The sequence below is a fragment of the Scardinius erythrophthalmus genome (assembly GCF_964197995.2).
Source record: "Scardinius erythrophthalmus genome assembly, contig: HAP1_SCAFFOLD_604, whole genome shotgun sequence".
Classification (NCBI taxonomy): Eukaryota; Metazoa; Chordata; class Actinopteri; order Cypriniformes; family Leuciscidae; genus Scardinius; species Scardinius erythrophthalmus.
Genome location: NW_028296015.1, coordinates 7,306 through 27,474, shown reverse-complemented (window position 1 = coordinate 27,474; position 20,169 = coordinate 7,306). Strand labels below are relative to the sequence as shown.

The window sequence follows — 20,169 nt, the reverse complement described above, 5'->3', positions numbered from 1 at the left end:
TACACATATTTTAAATGAAGATAGCATACAGTCAGCATCATTCAAGAAGTGCTTTGCCGTTTTAGAGGTACATGGAAACAGTTTATTTAAATATCTCGACAGCAGACAAACACAGAAAGCATTCAGGTCACATTTGTTAAAAATTGACTTTGGAAATGGTGAGTGGTGGATGCTCCTTTAAATGCAACAATATGTTACACTTTCATCCAAATGCTTTTTTTCAGCCAGTTCTCATTCTCAGACTGACAGATCTCAGAAAACACCATATGGCATTGCAATATTTATGGCCAATGAAAAAGTTTATTCCATCAAGAGTCTCTCTGCCTCTCCCAAAGCTCTCTCCATTTCCTCCACATCCAAAGTGAACAATGTCCTCTCCTGCTGGAGCTTTTCATGCACTTCCGTCAGGTCCCTCATGGTGTTCTGCACTTCCTGGAAGCAAACCAAGATTGACAACATCCTCACTGAACCCATTCTAGGTCATGCCATATTCTAGTAGTTTTAGAGAGGTGCACTCAATAACATTTAGAAGGATTAGAACATTTCAAATGAATATTTCATCGGCTGTGGACCTGGCGTTATGATTAATTATACAGCCTCTAGCCCAGCAGAGCAAAATGTGTGTAATTTCATCCACGTATAAATCAGTCTTAGTGAAACATTTGTACTAATGTCTGGTCAGTGCCGCGGGATATTCAAATCAGGATAAATAACCTAGAATTTTTGAATATTAAAAACAAAGAATACTGATACTCACCAGTAAATTTGCTGCGTGCTCTTGTGCCGTCTCACCGAACAGTTTCAGCTCAGTCAGGAGATTTTGAGAAACGGTCTGTCATTAGAAAAAAACAAAACGGACAAATAATGAATAATTAACTGAGGGCCAATGTCTGTGACTCCGGTTAAACACTAGCCTTGCACGGTCAGGACTGATTCTCCAGGCAAAACATGCTATAGACTAGAATTAGACTTCATTTGTATTCAAGAATGGAGTCTGACATGCTGCTTTTACATCAGAAAAGTAATCAGACCAAAAAGAAAGCAAATAATCTGGTGTGACGGCATAACAGATTATTGTACAATATGGCTGATCATATAATCAATCCCTAATATATGTGCCTGCAGTGACCATTAGTCCATGTATCAGTATCTCATGTTGCCAAAAGGCAAATAATCTAAGAAAAATGATTTTTTTTTTTTTTTTTTTTTTTTAAATCACACACACACACAGGGGTTGGACAATGAAACTGAAACACCTGGTTTTGGTTTAGGGCCTCCTTTTACGGCCAATAAAGCATCATTTCGTCTTGGGAATGACAGAGACATACATTTTACCGTTTTTGAGCTATTCCTCTTCCAGAACAGTGGCCAGGTCACTATGTGATGCCGGTGGAGGAAAACTTTTTCTGACTTGCTCCTCCAAAACACACAATAGATGTGGGAAAGACAGTGAAGGTGATTTGCACTGTTGGCAGAACTTGGCACCATTGAAACCCAAAGTATGACATTAGCATGAGTGACCAAAGGTTTGGCTGTAGCAGCCTGACCATGAATATTGGCTCTGTGAAGCTCTAGATGAACAGTTTTGGTGGAAACAGGAGAGTCAAGGTGTGTATTTATTCTGCAAAGAGTTGGGCAGCTGTGTTTTTATGTTAATATCCAGGTTAGTACCCCAGGACGTCCCTTTCAGACAGCTTCCTCTCGCATTGACAGTTACTCCCGTTGGATGTGGTTCGTCTTATGCGGTGGCAGGCCGACATTAACCCTGAATACTGTGGCTCTCGATACACCACAAAGACTTGCTGTCCCGGTCACAGATGAGCCAGCGAAACGCGTAGTCGCGTACCAACAATTTGTCCCCTTTTGAACTCTGATATGTCTCCCATTATGTTGTGTTGATTGCAATATTTTATGTACAGCTGTGCTATTGCTCTGCTAATTCAACCTTCACACTCAGCTCTTACTAATGGAATGTGAAATCAGTGAAGATTGGCCACGCATATATATGCGTGAAACCTCCCAACACTAGGCTATATATTGGCCAGTGTTTCAGTTTCATTATCAAACCTCTGTATGTATGCGTGTACATATACAAAAATAAATATTTTTCAATAAAAAAAAAATAGCATTTATATAAATAAAACAAAATGTACAAATACAGAAAACAAAATGAGTTACCATAACTTCTTTTCTTTGTTCTTCCTTCTGTTGTGCTGTCTGACCCAACTTTTCCCCTGAAACTGAATTTGAGGCTGTTTAGATTACAACTCAACAGAAAACACTGCTCCTCTACATGTGTCAATCCAACAGAGCAATTAATAAATCATCACCTGGGTCAAGCTTTTCTGCAACGAGGAGGACGTGGCAGTCTCGCAGCTGTTTTTGAATTTCTCGATTTTCTCCTTGAAGGTCTGTGCATCGCAGCTCCAATTCAGTCACTGTTTCCTTCAGAAACATGATTGTTTTGAGTATTATGTGTATTTGACTCAACTGACTTCAGCAAATATTCGAAAATATCACTGTACATTTGGGCAAAACACTAAATCAATGACTAGTGTGATTAATCACCTTCATTTCTTCAAGCTGTCTCTGCAGGTCTTCATTTGTTGTGGTCAATGCTCGATTCTGCTCCCTTATATCGTTTTGTTGCCCATATCTTGTGGTTGGCCTAAGAAAATCAAAATAGTATACATTTCCTTTTTTATACAGACTGGACAGTATTATCTTACTAGAAGTAAGTTCGTTTTTAGGCAGACTGTCATTTCAAACCATGGTACTTACACTTTCAGAGTCCTGTGCTGGCTCTTCCTGAAAAAATATTAAATATATATTTAATTTTATTTAAAATAAAGCTAGGTATTGAGGTAAAGGAAATCTTTATTGAATGTTTGAACAAAGTTGCCCACTTATTGTCCGTGTCGTTCTTGACGTGTGCGGCTCTGGGCTGTGCAGAAATCGCCGCGTCTTTCATCTGAACTCTCTTCATGTCTCTTTCTGGAGAAACAGAGAATGTACTGCTTTTAATATTTAAGACGAATATTGACATACATAAATTATGTTTGGTTGATCTAAAAAAAATTCTATTTTCGAAACTATGTACTATGCACTATGTACATGTCACACTTCGCTTCTGCATCTTGTCATGTCAACTTTTTCTTACCGTAAATGCAGTGCGATTTCTTATCTCACATCGTTAATCTACAGTCATAAAAATATTTTAAAATATGTATGAAATGTGTAATAAACTTACCACACTTAGCTAATATCGATCTGCAAATAACGTTTTAAAAGCGCCTTCAATTTTCAAAATAAACCACGTCACTTCCGCTTCCTTTACAAACCCGTTTTGACTGAAATTAATTTCTAACGTTAAAACTAAATGTATGTATATACAAATATATAGTGTTGTAAGATTCTTACAAAGGAAATTAATACAAACAAATAAAATATCACGCGAAAGAGTTTTTATTTTATTTAAATGGTTAATAATATTATCATCCGCTCCACTAGAGGACGCGAGAGCGGCGTGTCTGGTCTCACGCCTCACGTCACGTCGTGAGGAAGAGACGCGGCGGTTGATTTCAAATTTTGCGAAGAAAAAAAAAGACAAGCAGCGAATGGAGGGAACTTACTTTAAGGTATTGCGCTTTAATTATTATTTTTTCAACTGCAAATCTGTCGTGCGATGGCATATATGATAGTAAAACATGTTTTAAACTCGTTGAAATACCGAGGGCTGTTTGTTTTCTTTAGTGTAATGTTGCTGTTGTTTTTATGAGCGTACGTTATCGTCTGACAGACAAATACACACACGCTGTCACTGGATTCAACAGAACTGTGACTGTAATGTAGATAATATTTAGTCTAGAGTCATTAAAACAAATCACCCAAACGTTTTATTTGTTTATTTTATGTTTAATTTCAGGTTACTTAATTGTGTTTCTCGCTTTTAATGTAGATTTAGTGCGCTGTATTATGCACATGCATTGAAGATGGAGCCGCTGAATTCAGGGTAAGTTGGTTGTGTGTGTGACTGTGTGTGTGCAGAACGATTTGGCTAGCTTTGGATGAATAATGCATTCTTACACTTATTGATTCTGTAAAAATGATTGATTCGATCCGCGCATGTCTAAAATGTTCAAAGGTTCTTTGATGTGTTTTGCTGTTGGGAGCGTCAGTTCAAACTGAATAACGTTACAGAGTTGAGTTAACGTTTTGATACACCAATAATACATTTCCATTTGCATTGCTCTCTTGCAGATGACAAAAAATATTGTATTTGTATTTATGAGCTCACACACCTAAAACAAGTCTAATATTTTAGCATAATAAGCATTCAGGTTTCAGTAGCCTTCTGTCACATAGTGATTCAGGAAAACTGCACAGATTGCTTGTCATCAGCTTTTCATTTATTATAAGCTGCTGACTTGCAAGTAGTGGAAGTAAACTCTTAATTAATGAGTCTTTCTTTAACATCCTATATAATGATTGTGTAAATGCAATATATGTAAAGAAGCATTTATATGAGTAGCCTTTTGCTTTGAGTTGATCATTTGTTATTCATAAAATCACTGGCATTCTTTGAAAATGCAAAAACCTCTTCTTAAACTTGTATACTAATCTTACTCATATTTTAACGTGGCGTTGTGCACTATGAATATGACAAATTGCTTTCAATGTTCTCTATTTGCAAGTCATATTGGGTAAAAGCATCTCCTTAATATATGTAAATGTGCATGTTTATTAAGTAAATGGCTTTCTTTCCAGGTAAATTTCATAATATGTTACCCCCCCCCCCCCATAATATGTTACTAATCCTGTTTCTTCTTCCAGCAATGAGGCAGTGAAATCCTCAAGAAGGAGGCTTTCTTCGGTAAGTATCCAGTAGCCTATGTTGTGAATATGTGACACTTTCTGATGATTTATCCTTTCTGGTGTTTTTAAAGTATAATCCAAATGGCATCACTATCGTCACATACTATCTTAGGATGAACTTTATGCTGATTTTACACAGTAAAAAAAAAAAAAAATTAATACACAGTAATGATTGGTGATTTAAGCTCTAAAATCTTAAGCACTCTATTGCTGCTTGCAAGTGTCTTCACAGTTTTAATACATTTCTAATTGTCTCAAAACAGTAAATAGTTCCTCTTGATTGTCCTCTGACAGATTTTAAAAGCTTCTCGGACATCTATGAAAGTACTTGCAACTGAGCAAGAGGAACAAACGGTGATTAAGGTACAAACATTTTAATCTTTTTTTATTATTATTATTTAAAAATTAAAATGAAAATTTTTAAAATAAAACTTTATGAAGGAGGAAATTGCCAAACCTGTAGAGAAGAAGAGAAATTCTCGAAGAGTGAGTTTTGCCACTACAAATAATGTTCGAGTCTTTACAAAGTAAGTGCAATTAATGTTGACCCAAAATAACGTTGAAACTAAATATAGTTAGATAAGTTTATTTACGATGTTTAAAATTTCACAGTGATGCGAAAAGTGAATCTCCTGTTCTGGCATCCATACAAAACACACATGTTGGTGAGCACTGAGCAGTTTACTTATTTAAATGTTTCTTGTTTTCAATTTGTTCTAGTTTTACTGTGATATAATTGGTGAGTCATGGTTAAGGATTACGTGTACCAGTTCTGTCAAATGAGTAGTATAAAATATTTCTGTTGCAATTTGCATATATAAAACACTGACACACTGTTATTTGCTTTATTGTGTTCTGTTAAATTTATCAGGAGATAGACCAGATGAAAAGTAAGTAATAGATTCTATTATTTCATTGTTTTCTTTCTGACATGTTGTTCAAGTATAAACTTGTTTGATGGTTTTGTGTATCCACATGAAGATATATGAAAATCTGTAACTTTCTTTTTTCCTCTAATGACAGGATTCTGCGTTTTGTTGATGAGGGAAATCACCAAATCAAAGGTAGTTTTCAAGAATAATTGTCAAATATTGCTGACCATTTGGGACCACTGTTCTCCAATCTTGTTCACAGTGCATGTGTTATTATTCAAAATTGTTCACTTATGCGTAATTGCATAAATGTTGTTCACTGTAACAGAATCTATTGATCTCATGCTTGTATTTACCTACTTCCTGAAAATTATTCTCATAGTCAGAGAGTGAACCACTAAACCTTTCCATTTCTTTCAGGCCTGGAGACTTTGTTGAACACTCCTCTTTATCTATCCCAGCATAAGGTAAGTACTAATCTAAGGCTGCAGAGGCAAAAATATTATGAATTTTTCAGACTTCTGCAGTTTATGACATCCCTGATTAAAGGAAGGATATGCTGCCACAGACATTTAATTTGGAGTGTGTGAGCGTACAATATTTGATGATTGTCAGTACCTACTACTGTGTTTTTTTGTATTAATGTCTCAATGAAACCCACCTTGTCTTGACACATGCTGATTATTTTGACCTTTCTCTCTCAAATTGTAGGAGAATTTCTTCTCTGATCCAGTCTTACAAGATGACTGTGTGGATAGAACAATGTTGCTCGGAGAGAATACCGGATACATGGATATTACTCAAAGTCACACTATCACAATTGATAAGGATTATGAAATTGAAGAAGAACCAAACTCAGATTGTAGCTTCAAAGTGGCTCAGACAGTCTGTGGTGATCTGAATGTTTCAAGTCTGAAGGGTTTGCCACGTGAAGCAAAAGCAGAGAGTAAAAAAGCTGCAAAAGACCCAGAGTTTAGTGCTTTTCTTGCCAGTATGTGCTTACCCACTGTAAACAAAATTAAGCCCACAAATTCAGAAAATGAGCTTGAAAGTGTCTTCTGTTCAGCCAATACAAGCACAATGGAAATTGATAAGGAGAATCACTTACCATCTTTTTTAATGAAGCAACATCCAGGTGGCAAGGGTAAACCAAAACAACCACAGGGCCTTCAACGTAGACGATCCCGTGTTACTTTTTTTGAAGATGATGATATAGAGACAACCATGAGTCACACTGCTGTAGTCGAAACCAAATATGATGCTCAGCCTCTTCCACCCTCCATTTCTGAAAATCAAGGAAGTGTTAAAGTTACAGGAAATATCACCCGCAATGTCCAGGCTGCTCTGGATCGCAATAGATCCCATTATTTCTCTGAGGATGACAATGCGATGGAGATGACTGGGGCATTTGATTTAGCTGTTCGAGAAAAAGACCACACAATGAATATGAAGGAGCAATCTCAGTCTCCAATTCCCAAAGTAAGAAGGATGTCATCCTTTAATGTGATTGGAAATGGGAAGACAACAGATCAAAACATAACTGGTTGTTTTCAGAGCAATCTCTCAATAGTCAAAACTGCTAATTCGGATGATATGGAGATTACTGGGGCTTTAGATGTATCTATTCGAGAAAAAGAGGACATTCTGTTTCCCAAACTAAGCCTTATGTCCAATCTTGATGCTTTTGGAAATGGAGAAATAGTGGATCAAAACAAATCTGGCAACAACTTGATAGCTCCAACTGCTAATAATGATGTTACAGAGAAGACACCGTCACAGGCTGTTGTTTTTGAGGCCAAACCATCAAGTGGAAACAAGCCATTTAGCAACTCAAGGAAGAGTTTCTCTCTTGCGTCTGTATCCAGAACTGTTCAAGAAGATGAGCATGCAGGCATTATCAAGGAGGAAACTCTGCATCCAATATCCAGAGGAAGCAAAATGTCCTGTTTTAATTTGATTGGAAATGAAGAGATATTGGATCACAACAAATCAGGCCACCTCTCCATTGCCCAAACTCCAAATTCGGATGATATGGAGATGACACAGTGTCAATCTTTTTTTCCCGAGGCTAAACAGGTCAGTGGAGACAAACCCTTAAGCAACTCAAGGAAGAATTGGCCTCATACATTGGTATCCAGAACTGAAGGTGGTGATGGGATGGACATTACTCAAGGGTTCACAGGGTGTATAATACTAAATGCTCCCACTAAGAATGAAAGAGGTGAAAGCATTCTGATACCTGCTACATCACCTAAACATAATGAGAGTGACTGTATGGACTTTACATGCCAACCAAGTACTTTTGCTGGGATTTCACCCCCAAGCCCTGATGAAATGGAATTGACTGGATGCAACACTATGAACATCGACTCAAACCGGGCCTGTTTAGGAAGTGCTGATACAGGTACAGTACCATTCTCTGCTAATCAAACTATCACTGTTGTTGTACCTATGGAGATGACTGAAGTACATAAGGCACCAGTCAGTGAGCGAAAACATAAAGCTTTAATGACTCGAAGAAAGTCAGGAGCAAGGATGGTGTCCTTGATGTCTTATCCTGAAAACACTGAAGCTGATAACTGTCAGACCAATTTCTCCAACCCTGATGACATGGACATGACACAATGTCATACTCAGACTGTTGTGCTTGAGGCTGAATACAGCAGACCATTCAGTAAATCAAGGAGAAGTTTGAACCTTGTATCTACATCCTCCAGTCATGATGTTGATGGTATGGAGATAACCCAGGCACTCACTGGGAATATCATGTTAAAGAGCTTCGTATCCAATAAGGAAAGGAAGCATGAGAGTAATCTGTTACCTACAGCACAAAGCTGTCAAAGGCAGGATGAGTTTGACTGCATGGAACTGACATGTCAAGCCAGTGCATCAAATCTAGCTATCCCCTGTGTTGATGATGAAATGGAATTAACAGGATGCAACACAATTGTAGTTGACTCAAAAAGCACATTGGCAGCAAGTGCTTCAGAGATCAAAGCAAATGAAAGTGCACTTTGGGCATCAACATCTGTTTATAGATGCACAGTGTCAAGTGAAGAACAAAATGAGGTGATTGAAGCTGCCAAGTGTGCTATTAACCATGTCTTCCCCTCAAAACATGTTTCTGATCTTGATGGCAAAAACCTTAAATGCAACAACACAGAGACAATGTTATATGACCCAGCTGACATGCAAGTGAACAAATACTGCGAAATGGCACATCCAAGCAATGTGATGACGACTGATGACGAAAATGACATGCAGATTACAAAGATCCTAACAATGCCCATTGAAATGGAGAAAAGTGTTTTGTTTGACCAGAGAGAAGACAATATAAACACTTCCAATAGTTCTAGAAATGAAGAGAGTCAAGCTCTTTGGTCTAACAAGGAACATAGTACAAGCTCAGTCCAACATGAAGGTTCCTCCTCAAATGAGTCCGTAGCTGATTCCTTCTGTAAAGAAGAACTAAAACCTGCAAAAGCAAGACGGAGAAGTCTAGCAGATTTTCAAATGGAGCTTCAAAATATTTCACGACGTATCCAGGAAGAGCAAAAAGTGATGACAGGAAGCACAACTGCACCTCTGCCTTCTTGTTCCTTCCCAGAGATTTCCCTTAAAGAGCAGCGTGAAACTGAAATTTCTACTGAGCCAGCTTCAAATGTCACGCCTAATGTTAAGCAGAAAAATAATTCTGTTCAAAATGAGAAGACCACACCTTTTAGTCTTAAAAAGCCGTTCTCATCAAGGTTGTCATTGTGTGGTATCGTGCCAAAACTACCGAAACGAGCTACAACTGTAACTCCAAACAAAACTGTGACCATAGGTACCAATGATTTACAAAGTCTACAACTAGAGAAACATTTTGATGTTGTTGAACAAAATAGCAACTGCAAAACAGTCAATATTAATGACGAAGAGTTTCCTGAAATGAGCAGTGAAGAAGATATATCAGGGAGTCTTGAAAATTGGCCAATTAACAAGCAAGATGAACTGGATGGTTCTTTGGCTGTACCTATAAATGAAGAGCTTTTTGAGGATGATGTCTTTGAGTCAGGAACGAGTCCATGTTTTAAAAGATCTCATCCAGAGGAAGATCCTATTACATCAGAACAAACCAAGAAAGCCTACATTTCTGACATGGTATGAACAAAACATTTTTATTTTATTTAAATTTCCTGCTGGTAATTTTATTGGTATTTCCTGCTACATGCTTAGAGGTTGTTCTGTAATAAAGTGATAAGAATGGGCTCTATTGTGCATTATTATGCAAATGCCTGAGATTCTGTCTCCTCAGGGACCTGACTGTCATGAAGCTGCTGTACAGTGGGAAGGTAATTTTACAAGGCATGCTGCTCAAAATCCCAAGGCAAAGAAAATTGAAGATACAGGAGTCTCTGAATCCAGTGAGTTGCTTGTGTCAGTTCTCAGACATGGTGAACTGTTTATGCACTAAAAAATTTAAGAGGTTTTCAATGTGGTTTATTTTTTAAAGAAAATGTGATTTGCTTTACAGCTTTAAGATACTCGCAGTTTGACTCTCATATGGATGGAACGCTGGATAATGTATTTGATTTCAACAAGGTAGCAGTATTCACCCACGCTTGCATTATATCCCATATTAGAAGGATTTTTTTGTTTGTGTATCCACTATAGTTGTTGTTCAGGATCTGAACAAACCTCTTACCCTAGGTATTATACTTTTCTGTGTAACTTTTCCCAGAATGTTAATGCGACGGACATGAATAATACGTTAAATTGTGTGCTTTTGTTTAGGGAAGGTGTGCTTGTGCACCCTTACATCTTTTACATGTGCAAGCACCACTTACAGTTTCTTTTGAAATTATACAAATCTGGGTGTTTATCTCATTCTTGTATTTCCAGAAACTTGAGGACGGAAGCATCACAGTGAATGAGTTCCTAAGCCACTTTGGTATCAACTTCGTCATCCACAGATCTAGAGCAAGTGCTCTTCCTGTCAGTGTAAGTGGTCTGGCTCTCTTTGTGAACATAATATGTGACAGTTGTTAACACATCTTTCCTTTTTCAGTGTAGGGCTGGTGATGCACGCACAATGGAAGATTTGCTCAAAGAGAAATACATATACCATCCCAAGCAGAGAGTGTATGAGCAAGACTGTAAGAACCTCACTGAGATAGTGGAGAGGTACGTACTTGTGTGTGTGTGTGTGTGTGTGTGTGTGTGTGTGTGTGTGTGTGTGTGTGTGTGTTTAACTGACAAACTATTTTTGTGAATTATTTTGTGAAACTAATTTCACCATAGACTTAAAGAACAAATGCCTGAACAAGAGAAATCCCTGGGATGCATCAATGGAGCCCTTCAGCAACAGATATGCACTCTCTCTAAAGAACAAGTATGTTGCTTTTAAAGTCAACCTTGGGTCATTTTATGTTAAATCGTTAAAACCATAGCATATAGCGTTCATCTTTGAGAAGTCTTCATGCTTGTTCGTTTTCCTCAGTTAAAAAGCTTTGGATCCAAGTTGAAAGAGCGAAGACTTTACTTTGGAAAGAGAAGCAAGACACATTCTCATGAAATTAAAGGAATCTTGTACTCAGAGCTCATTAAAACTACACAGGTAAAGGCATTTTTGTTTATTTTGAAATGTTGAAAAGTGAAATTATTCTTTAATCAAAAAATTCCTTTGTTTCTCATCTGAACATCAAGATTAGAGAAATTCTGATATATAGAGCCTAAGAAATTTCTTGATGAGCGCAGTTCCACATTTCCAATGAAAACTGTAATTAGAAAGGGAAAAATTAAGGACTTAACGTTTTTTAATAAAAAAAAAAATTAATTAAAAAAAATCACAGCCATAAACTTGATTTACTGCTGCTAGTATTTTTTTGGACATAATTAGTAAGTGCAAGATCATCAGTCATCAGTATTTTCAGTCTGTTTTCCCAGAAGAAAGGATTGTACATTTTAGATAAATGTATCTGCTAAATATTATTTTTGCACATAACTTTTATTAACTTTTTATTTTGTTAGAGGGCCTCAGTGCTAGCCGACATGAACTAAAAGCCTTAACTGCTGTGTATCTGAATTTCCCTTATATGATTAGGATGCAAAGCAAAGCCTGATATCTAAAATCAAAGAGACAGACGGAATTATGGAAGACTTGGATGGATGCATTAATGATTTAGAAACTGGTATGGATTTTTTTTTTCTCTGCTCGGTTTCATGTTTGAATGTATGTAATATAAATATAAATTTAAACATAATCATAGTAAAATAACACACTGCTTCTTCACTACACTAGAACTTGCAAGTGTAGAGGCCATGATTATGGGAGATCATCTTGATGCGCCTCAAACCAGACCAGCCTTAAAAGCCAAGGAAGAGGGTAAGTTTACTTCTATACTATTGAATTTTCCAGCCTTGTGAAGCTAAGAAAGATATAATGATTTGTCTGTGTTTTTCCCTCTCTGCTGACAGATTTGAAAAGGCTTAATTCAGATATCACTGTGAAGGAGAGGTATGTTCTTCTATCCATACCATAAGGAATGTGTAAGGTACAGATTTTTGTTGAGTGCTGAAAATGCTAATGATTTCAGGGAAATTGGTGAGCTGGAGATTCAGCTTAGGAAATTGGAGGGCCAACAGGAAAAGCTGCGAGGAGAATCAAGTAGCCTTAAGAGTCATCTTGCAACCTTGAACAGGTTTTCTTTCCCTTTTGTTTAGAATCCATTGTAGAAGCACTTTGGCATCCTGTGACAATAACAAATGCTAATACTAGAAAGTACTAGATGTTTGGTTTGGTTGGTGAAATATTTATTTATTTTTTACCACTATACCTTTCCCATATATTTTGCTAAGTAAATAGATATTGTGCTGAAGGTATGATGATTTGTCTTTCAGTTTGAACGAGTGGCGTCTTGATGCGACAGATGAAAGGGGAGCCTTGTTTACCTTTCTTCACAACACTGTACATCTACAGGTGAACCTGCAAATACCTGCTGGTGAGTTAATTATCACTTATTATTTTTCATGGTTTTTCATCATTATTATCACATTCAACAGTAGCTTATAATGCTCTCATTTCTCTTAGGAACGGAATGGATGACTGAGGATGTGGAGCGAAGTGTAGATGTATGCTTCCAGTTGCAGCTGGATGGTGAGCGAACAATAAATCAGTTTATCTTTTCATTTTATGTATTTATTTATTATTAAACATTTGAAATCCACTTTGTATAATTTTTTTCCTGATGATGATTTCTTTTTTTTTTTTAAGGGGAAAAGTCTGAGTGTCATGCAAGCATGGTTCACAAGTTACTTGCACTATACTGTCAGTCTCAAAGTCAATGGACACAGAGGTACCCAACTACCCGACATATACCAGAGGTAAGCATGTACATTGTACATTAATATTTAAATGAATGTATCTAAAATATTTATAGACATTGTTTTGCTACAAAGGTATATGAGAAAATATAAGAACAAGATGAGAAGTCTCAGTGTTGTCTGGTCATTTCTCAACAGCTGCTTCATGACATTAGTTTGGTGGTGGGTCGTCTCAGGCTCTTAGGCGAGGAGATTCACCGGCTGAAGAAGTGGGGAGGATTGAAGCTTCGCATCCTGAAGATCACCTGTATGGACACACAGTGGGTTACACCTTTCAGTGCACATTTACTAGCTTACTACTCATGCACTTTTCCTTGGCCTGTTGAGCCGTGGTGCTTATGTGGATGACATAGATTCCAGTTGTGACATTTCCCTCATCTCTAATTCCCTAAAATAAATTAAACATGTCAACTTGAAACCTCCTTCTTTTAAGAAAGATTGTATTCATGATGACAAATTAATAACTGTAAGCATCTTTTTTTTTCTCTCTCTCTTCTTTGTTATTGTTTTTACATTTTCAGAGTTCATATTGTCTTCTCAAGCCTGAAGGCGTTTGAAAAGTTTGAGTTAAGTCTGATGATCACTCCAGACTATCCCTTTGGACCACTTCACATACAGGACTTCGAAAAACACATGGGGAATACAAGGTTTGAAAGCAGTTAACATTTATTGATCACAATACATTTAAATGTTATCTGGCTTTGTGAGTGGAGATAACATAACCATCATAAGACAGGATTGTTATTAGAAAGAAATATTGTGAAGTCTCTAGGCAGCGTTTAGTGAAACACAACAGCATTCCGCATCTAATCGTTCAAAGAAAATGTGTCAAGTACAAAATATTAATCTGTAATATAAATTAATGTAACTTAGTCTGTTTAACAGAAAAGTTATGACTAGAATACTTCATATCAGAAAGTTTCCTCTTCACCACAAACCAATTTTTACTTTTATATTTTAGTCAAAATGCAATTTTCATTGGTGCTGAGAGTGTCAATATTTTGAATACATTTGAATTACTAAGCAAGTAGAAGCAAGTTCACTTTATAGAAGCATTCACATAAAATTATAATTTTGTGTTACTCTTGTCAGTGTTTTGTGCTTTCTGTCTTCTGTAGGTTGAGTCAAATTGAAGACATCCTATCATCAGTCAAACCAGCCAAGAACTATCTGACAAAATTCCTCAAGAAGATCCACGACGATCTCCTGTGCTAAAATCTCAAGTCTTGTTTACTCTTTTCTTTTCAGTCTTTTAAATGTTTGTATATATTGACGTTTGTATAATCAAAAAAATAATAATTAAAAAAAGTTTGCTCGTATTCTTTACATTTCTTGGCCCATTATTATGACTGGACTGGAAAAATCAGCCCTGTATACTAGTACTAAATAGTACTACATATGAAGAATGCAGGTAATCTTGGTGATTGGAGTGAATGATGGCAGTGATGCTCCATGGCCCCCATTTTTGCTCTGCTTGATTTGGATGTTCATTATGGTTTAAGTTTGGAAATGTTTGAATAATATTTCCATAAATTAAATGTTCCATATAGAAAATCATCCTCTTAACCAAGTAGCATAATTAAGCCAGAAACTAACTTGTTAGAAGAATTTAAGATAAATAATTAGATTACCATAACATGCCATTCCAAAAAAAGGATGGTAACAAACCGCAACTGTTCATTTGTATATCATGTTTCAAAAGGTTAGTTTGGCCTCAAGCCCAACCAGCAATCTCCTGTAGATGTGAACAGAAGAATGATTTTTGTTGTGTAGAGCTAATCATTTGTTACTGTCAGCTAGCTGTCAGGTAATCAAGATTTAATGACGTGACACCACAGGAGAAGATTTTAGGAATGATGCTGACCTTTGACAAGACTTGTACTGCATGGAGAAAAATGGATGGGCTTTGTTGATCCCAGAGAGGAAGTTTTGTGCAGCACAGAATGCACACACACTGACAGTGAAGAAATGTTCATGTACACAAGCATTACTGCAATGCATCCAGGTAACTGAAAAACATCAGTGCAATAAGACTAAGAGTATATTGAATGTGCACAATGTTGGTACTGACCATGTTTGCAGAATCCATCTTCTGTAGCAGGACTTTTTAGCACTGAAAACCAACATACAGACTTTGAGTGGCAGTTGTCCCACATCATTTGCTTGGATATACATGGAATGATGGATGCCTGACTCCTTGTTAAGGTAACTTTATAACACCTTGTGTATTTTTGTCTTCCCTATACGATGCAACCAATGTCAGCCCAAAGTAGAGTGCCATGAAATCACAAAGAACATAAATAAATCTTTGAAGCAAAGAAATAGATGCCCATTAGCTTAGCATGTTTAGCCTCTAAAGCAATGGGTGAGTTTAAAAAACCTATCGGCAGCCCTGCTTCAGTGATCTTTAATTACTCTGTCCATGTCGTTTCTCTGTGATTTTATAGCACTGAATCTCTCTCTGATCATGATACTATCTGGACACAGTCCAGGAAATTGGGAATGAAGAGGAATCTAGTTGGCTATGGTTGACAGACAGTGCTTATTACTACGTCACAGCTGACATCATTCTGTGATTTACATCATAAAAGAATGTCCTCTACAATTACAGAGATGTTAATGAAAGAAATTGACCTTACAGGGCACAGAACAGTATTTAAAGGCTTGGATTTAGATTTAGATTTAGATTTAGCATGAAATGCCATTAGCAAACAGCTTTGCTTTTGTAATGTGACTCATTTCTAATGGAAACTACTTTTATTGTGCTTTGGGTATTTTAGAAGGCTTGAAAGTCTGGCAAACTTGGATTCATCGCAAAATGCATCTTATAATAAGCGGGGGGGGGTTTTTGGATAATGAACATGTTTTAGATTGGTTTCAAACACAGCAATGAATTTTAATAGCAAAAAAACTTTAAGATTGTTTTAGTATTAGGCTTTTCTATGCATGCATGCACTCTATTTGTTTGGCAGTTTTTTAACCCAAATACTGATATTGTGCTATTGCAGGTATCTTGTTTATTAAACCAATTTTTGGATATTTTTGTTTTCCTCTTCTCATCAATTTGATCAGGCTGCTTAAAACATCCTGTGGATGTCAAAACATGTTTACTGAGTTAGAGCTATATTGCTCTTATGTTAAGGATTCTGTTTCCTGCTTTTTTATTTGGCCTCTTTTGTGAGAAGGCGACAGATTGTTTGTTTTTGTTTATTTCATTTATTCTTTCTCTGAAAAGACCTTCATAAGGCAAACAATCCCAAAGACATAAGAGCCGGACAGGCTTTTTTTTTTCAAAATTCCATTAACTGAATTACAAAGTACACTGGTATAAGCCTTATTCCCCCTTGATCAAATATTTTACTGATATCATGCCAGCGAATTCTGTTTACTTGTTTACGCTCCCCATGCCATGACAATAATCAAGCAGAATTGAATTTTATTTACATTTCTGAAATGTGTTCTTGCGTCAGAGTGGTATTTTAGGCGAGTCGGATCCAATATGGATGCACATACTGATGAGTCTACACTGTATATATTGAAAAATACCTCCCGAAGTGTTTCTATGCAGCATTAAAGCTTGATGCAGGTTCCTATTCCTATTATGCATAATTTATCAGTGTATGTTATTTCAAAGGAAAAAGGTTGTCTTAGTAATATTTCATGAAAATGAAATAAATTGCTCAGCACCTAGGCAACATGGACAGGAAAGAAAATGTAAGCTGAAGGTTTGTTATCAACTTAGTATATTGGAGTCAGTAAGATATTTTTGAAAGAAATTAATGCTTTTATTCAGCGAGGGTACATCAAATTGATTAAAAGTGACAGTAAAGACATTTATAATGCTACAAAAGATTTCTATTTCAAATAAATACTGCTGTTTTGAATTTTCTAGTCATCAAAGAATCCTGAAAAAAAAAATCCACAAAAAATAGAACTGTTTTTAACATTGATAACAATAAGAAATGTTTCTTAAAATGATAGTTCACCCAAAAATTTAAATGCTGCCATCATTTACTCACCCTGAAGTTGTACCAAACTTGTATACATTTCTATCTTCAAAAAAAAAAAAGAGAAGATATTCTGAAGAATATAGATAACCAAACAGTTGATGATCATCAACTGTTTGGTTACCTACATTCTTCAAATTATCTTCATTTGATTTCAGCAGAAGACAGAAATTCATACAGGTTTGGAACAACTTGAGGGTGAGTAAATTATGACAGAATTTTCATTTTTGGTTGAACTATCCTTAAGCACCAAATCAGAATATTAGAATGATTTCTAAAGGATCACGTGACACTGAAGACTGGAGTAATTGATACAGAAAATTCAGCTTTACCACCACAGGAATCAATTATATTTTAAAGCATATTAAAGGGATAGTTCACCCAAAAAATAAAAATACTTTCATCAATTACCCTCATGTACTTCCAAACCCGTAAGGCTTTCGTTCATGTTCGGAACACAAATGAAGATTCTGAGAGCTTTCTGTCCCTCCATTGACTCCCCATTGACGCCTCAAAAGGTTCATACAGAGATCGTAAAACTTGAGGGGTTTAGTCCAAATTTTCTGAAGAGACTTGATCGCTTTATATGATAAACTGTTTTAATTTGGGCTTTTATTCACATTTAACATTCACCAACTCACACATCAGTGGTAAATGGAAGCTCAAGCATGTTTGCTTGACTTGAGAGAACCAATGAGGTTCATTCTCATGTGTTACGCATCACGTTTGAGCGTCCGCAAGTTGGTTACTAAAGATTTGGAGATTCGAATCCCAAAGGGAGTAATATGAGCTATAACCATTGAGTCTTTGGGCGAGACACTTAACCCCAGATTGCTCCGGAGGGACTGTCGCTGTAATTAAGTGTAGGAAGTCACGCTTGATAAAACTGTGAACTTGAGTTTTTTTGCAAGAGCATTTATTGGTCATTTGTTGTCAAGTGGCATGGTGACTGATCCTTTACTGTTAGAAAATTTGTGCGTAAGAGTGAAATGAAGCAGGCCTTCATACCAACTCTATTTTAAGGCGAGAGTTTGCCACCTGTCTCTGCTTCTCTAGATGCCTTGACAGCTCGTTCCCCCCTATCATAATAGTCCACAGACAGTCTCGTCCCTGTGTCATTCACAAAAATTTCGGTTTGTTCAGAGGGCAGTGATTCCCGTCATTGGTGGAGTCTTGGTGTCTCTGTCCTTTTTCTGTTTATAAAACTACAGGATTGAAGGATTCAACGGCAGATTGGATCTTATGTCATGGCTGAAGCAGTGAGCCTACAGGACCAATTGGAGGAAGGTTTTGAGGATGAATTTGGAGAAATCATAAAAACTAGATCAGGTAGGAGAAATGATCATTTATTTATTTTAAAGGGAGGTCTTATTTCCTGTACATGCATTTGAATGGTTAATTAATTTTAAAATGTGGCTTATTCATTGTTTTTCAGTTTCAGATGAGTTCTCATTAGTAACACTTTTTTGATGGTCCCCCAACAAGACATTCTACTGACTATAAGTAACTTTGCAACTAGGGCTGCATGATATTGTAGAAAATTGCGATATGTGATAACAATATCACATAAACAATGCGATATTGGATATGCGATACGTGTAAATAAACTTAAATTATCTATAAAATATATTTAAAATTATATATACTTTTTGTGACAACAAAACATCCCTACAACTTCTGAAAGTGAACAGCAGTGTTTTACTGTAGCATAAGAAGTGTATATTTAACATCATTGTAAACCACGGGGTTTAGGGTTTCAGGGAGGCCTACATTAGGTTTATTGAACAACATAAACTGAATAATCAAATGTAAAAATAAAACACTGCTTAGTTTTCACTGTATTAATTAAATATATACTGATTCTTATTAAAGCTACAAAAGTTATTTAGCCAAGAGCAGTGAGTGATTTTCTCTGTATTTTACTCATGACCCCAGTTATTGCAAGCCGTTGCGATATGCATATCGCGATATATGCATTTGCGATATTTCGATAATTTCGATATATTGTGCAGTCCTATTTGCAGCTACATGTCAACTTATTATATACTACCCTGAACCCTAACACCTAACCTTAAACTAACAGTCTACTAATACTATGAGAGTAAGCTGACATGTTGTTGCAAAGTTACTTATAGTTAGTAGAATGTCTAAAGTGAACCATTGTAATAAAGTGCAACCACTTCTTAATAATAATCACTACGATTTGTATTTGCACTCCTAGCCACATTCAAAATGAAATAAAAAAATATATAAATGGACATTTACAGCAACATATTTGTTGGTGAAAATATTACGGCATCATATTTTAATATTTCTTTATCTCTGTTGATCATTTTGTAATGCAGATCAGACATACTATGAACCGTTTTGAACAGTCCTCTTTAAAATCTAATTTCTGGCCTGTGCTCCACCCTGAGTGAGTTCATATCTATTTTTTTTCCATCACTGTCATCCAGTATTCAGTAGGGATCATGAGTGATCTAGAAATGCTCTCTGGTGGAAATAGGACAGGTCTTAAAGAGCTTGAAATAGTTGCAGCTGCCTGGTGTTGGGTTTCAGTGTTTGAGTTTTAGCCATGTTGTTGTTGGCTTTTTTTGTTGTTTTGTTGGCAAGAAACTCTCTCTCGTGTTTTCATGTGAGTGTGTTTATGATCAGCAGTGAAAGTTAGGAGAAAGTAGCAAAATGAGTCAACAGCTTGATCAGCCAGAGGACACAAACAGTACTGTAAACCTCTGAGAAAAGAGCTTTAATAGAGGGCATCTGTTATCTGTGCTAAATCTCGCCGTACACTGGTTATTTAATGGTTGTTGGGTTTAGCAGGAAACTTTTGGTTACACTTTATTTTAAGGTGCCCTTGTTACAGTGTAATTATACAATATAGTACTGAGTAATATTGATTAATAACATGCACTTAGTTGCATGTAACTAATGCACAAGTTACTGTTATTTCTGTAGTAAATGCATGTAAAATGTGTAACTGGGACATTGTAAAATAAAGTGTTACAGTGCCTAACCTTTTATTTTACCTTTTTTATATATATATATATATA

General features: G+C 36.3%; 2 protein-coding genes across 3 annotated transcripts; one reads left to right on the top strand and one right to left on the bottom strand.

The window, feature by feature from the left end:
* Window positions 1-14: 14 nt before the first annotated feature.
* Window positions 15-3,555, bottom strand: LOC308686657 (uncharacterized protein). 2 transcript variants are annotated; one of them, XM_081395095.1, is made up of 8 exons: window positions 3,251-3,555; window positions 2,907-2,994; window positions 2,782-2,808; window positions 2,569-2,668; window positions 2,331-2,445; window positions 2,179-2,240; window positions 758-832; window positions 15-432 (listed from the first exon to the last, which is right to left on the bottom strand). In XM_081395095.1, exons 2-8 carry the CDS (start codon window positions 2,984-2,986, stop codon window positions 301-303), a joined length of 591 nt encoding a protein of 196 aa, XP_081251221.1. In that variant the 5' UTR covers window positions 2,987-2,994; window positions 3,251-3,555; the 3' UTR covers window positions 15-300. The 2 variants fall into 2 exon arrangements, with proteins under 2 accessions (XP_081251221.1, XP_081251222.1); XM_081395096.1 differs by having other exon boundaries at window positions 3,161-3,261.
* LOC308686656 (uncharacterized protein) lies at window positions 3,513-14,430 on the top strand. The gene is made up of 25 exons (XM_081395094.1): window positions 3,513-3,638; window positions 3,959-4,012; window positions 4,834-4,873; window positions 5,170-5,238; window positions 5,317-5,402; window positions 5,488-5,554; window positions 5,899-5,939; window positions 6,168-6,214; window positions 6,459-9,890; window positions 10,045-10,153; window positions 10,264-10,331; window positions 10,632-10,730; window positions 10,798-10,913; window positions 11,031-11,121; window positions 11,230-11,346; window positions 11,833-11,920; window positions 12,031-12,114; window positions 12,207-12,246; window positions 12,326-12,430; window positions 12,630-12,730; window positions 12,820-12,885; window positions 13,003-13,112; window positions 13,251-13,372; window positions 13,634-13,759; window positions 14,231-14,430. Exons 5-25 carry the CDS (start codon window positions 5,384-5,386, stop codon window positions 14,325-14,327), a joined length of 5,145 nt encoding a protein of 1,714 aa, XP_081251220.1. The 5' UTR covers window positions 3,513-3,638; window positions 3,959-4,012; window positions 4,834-4,873; window positions 5,170-5,238; window positions 5,317-5,383; the 3' UTR covers window positions 14,328-14,430.
* The last annotated feature ends 5,739 nt before the right edge of the window (window positions 14,431-20,169 follow it).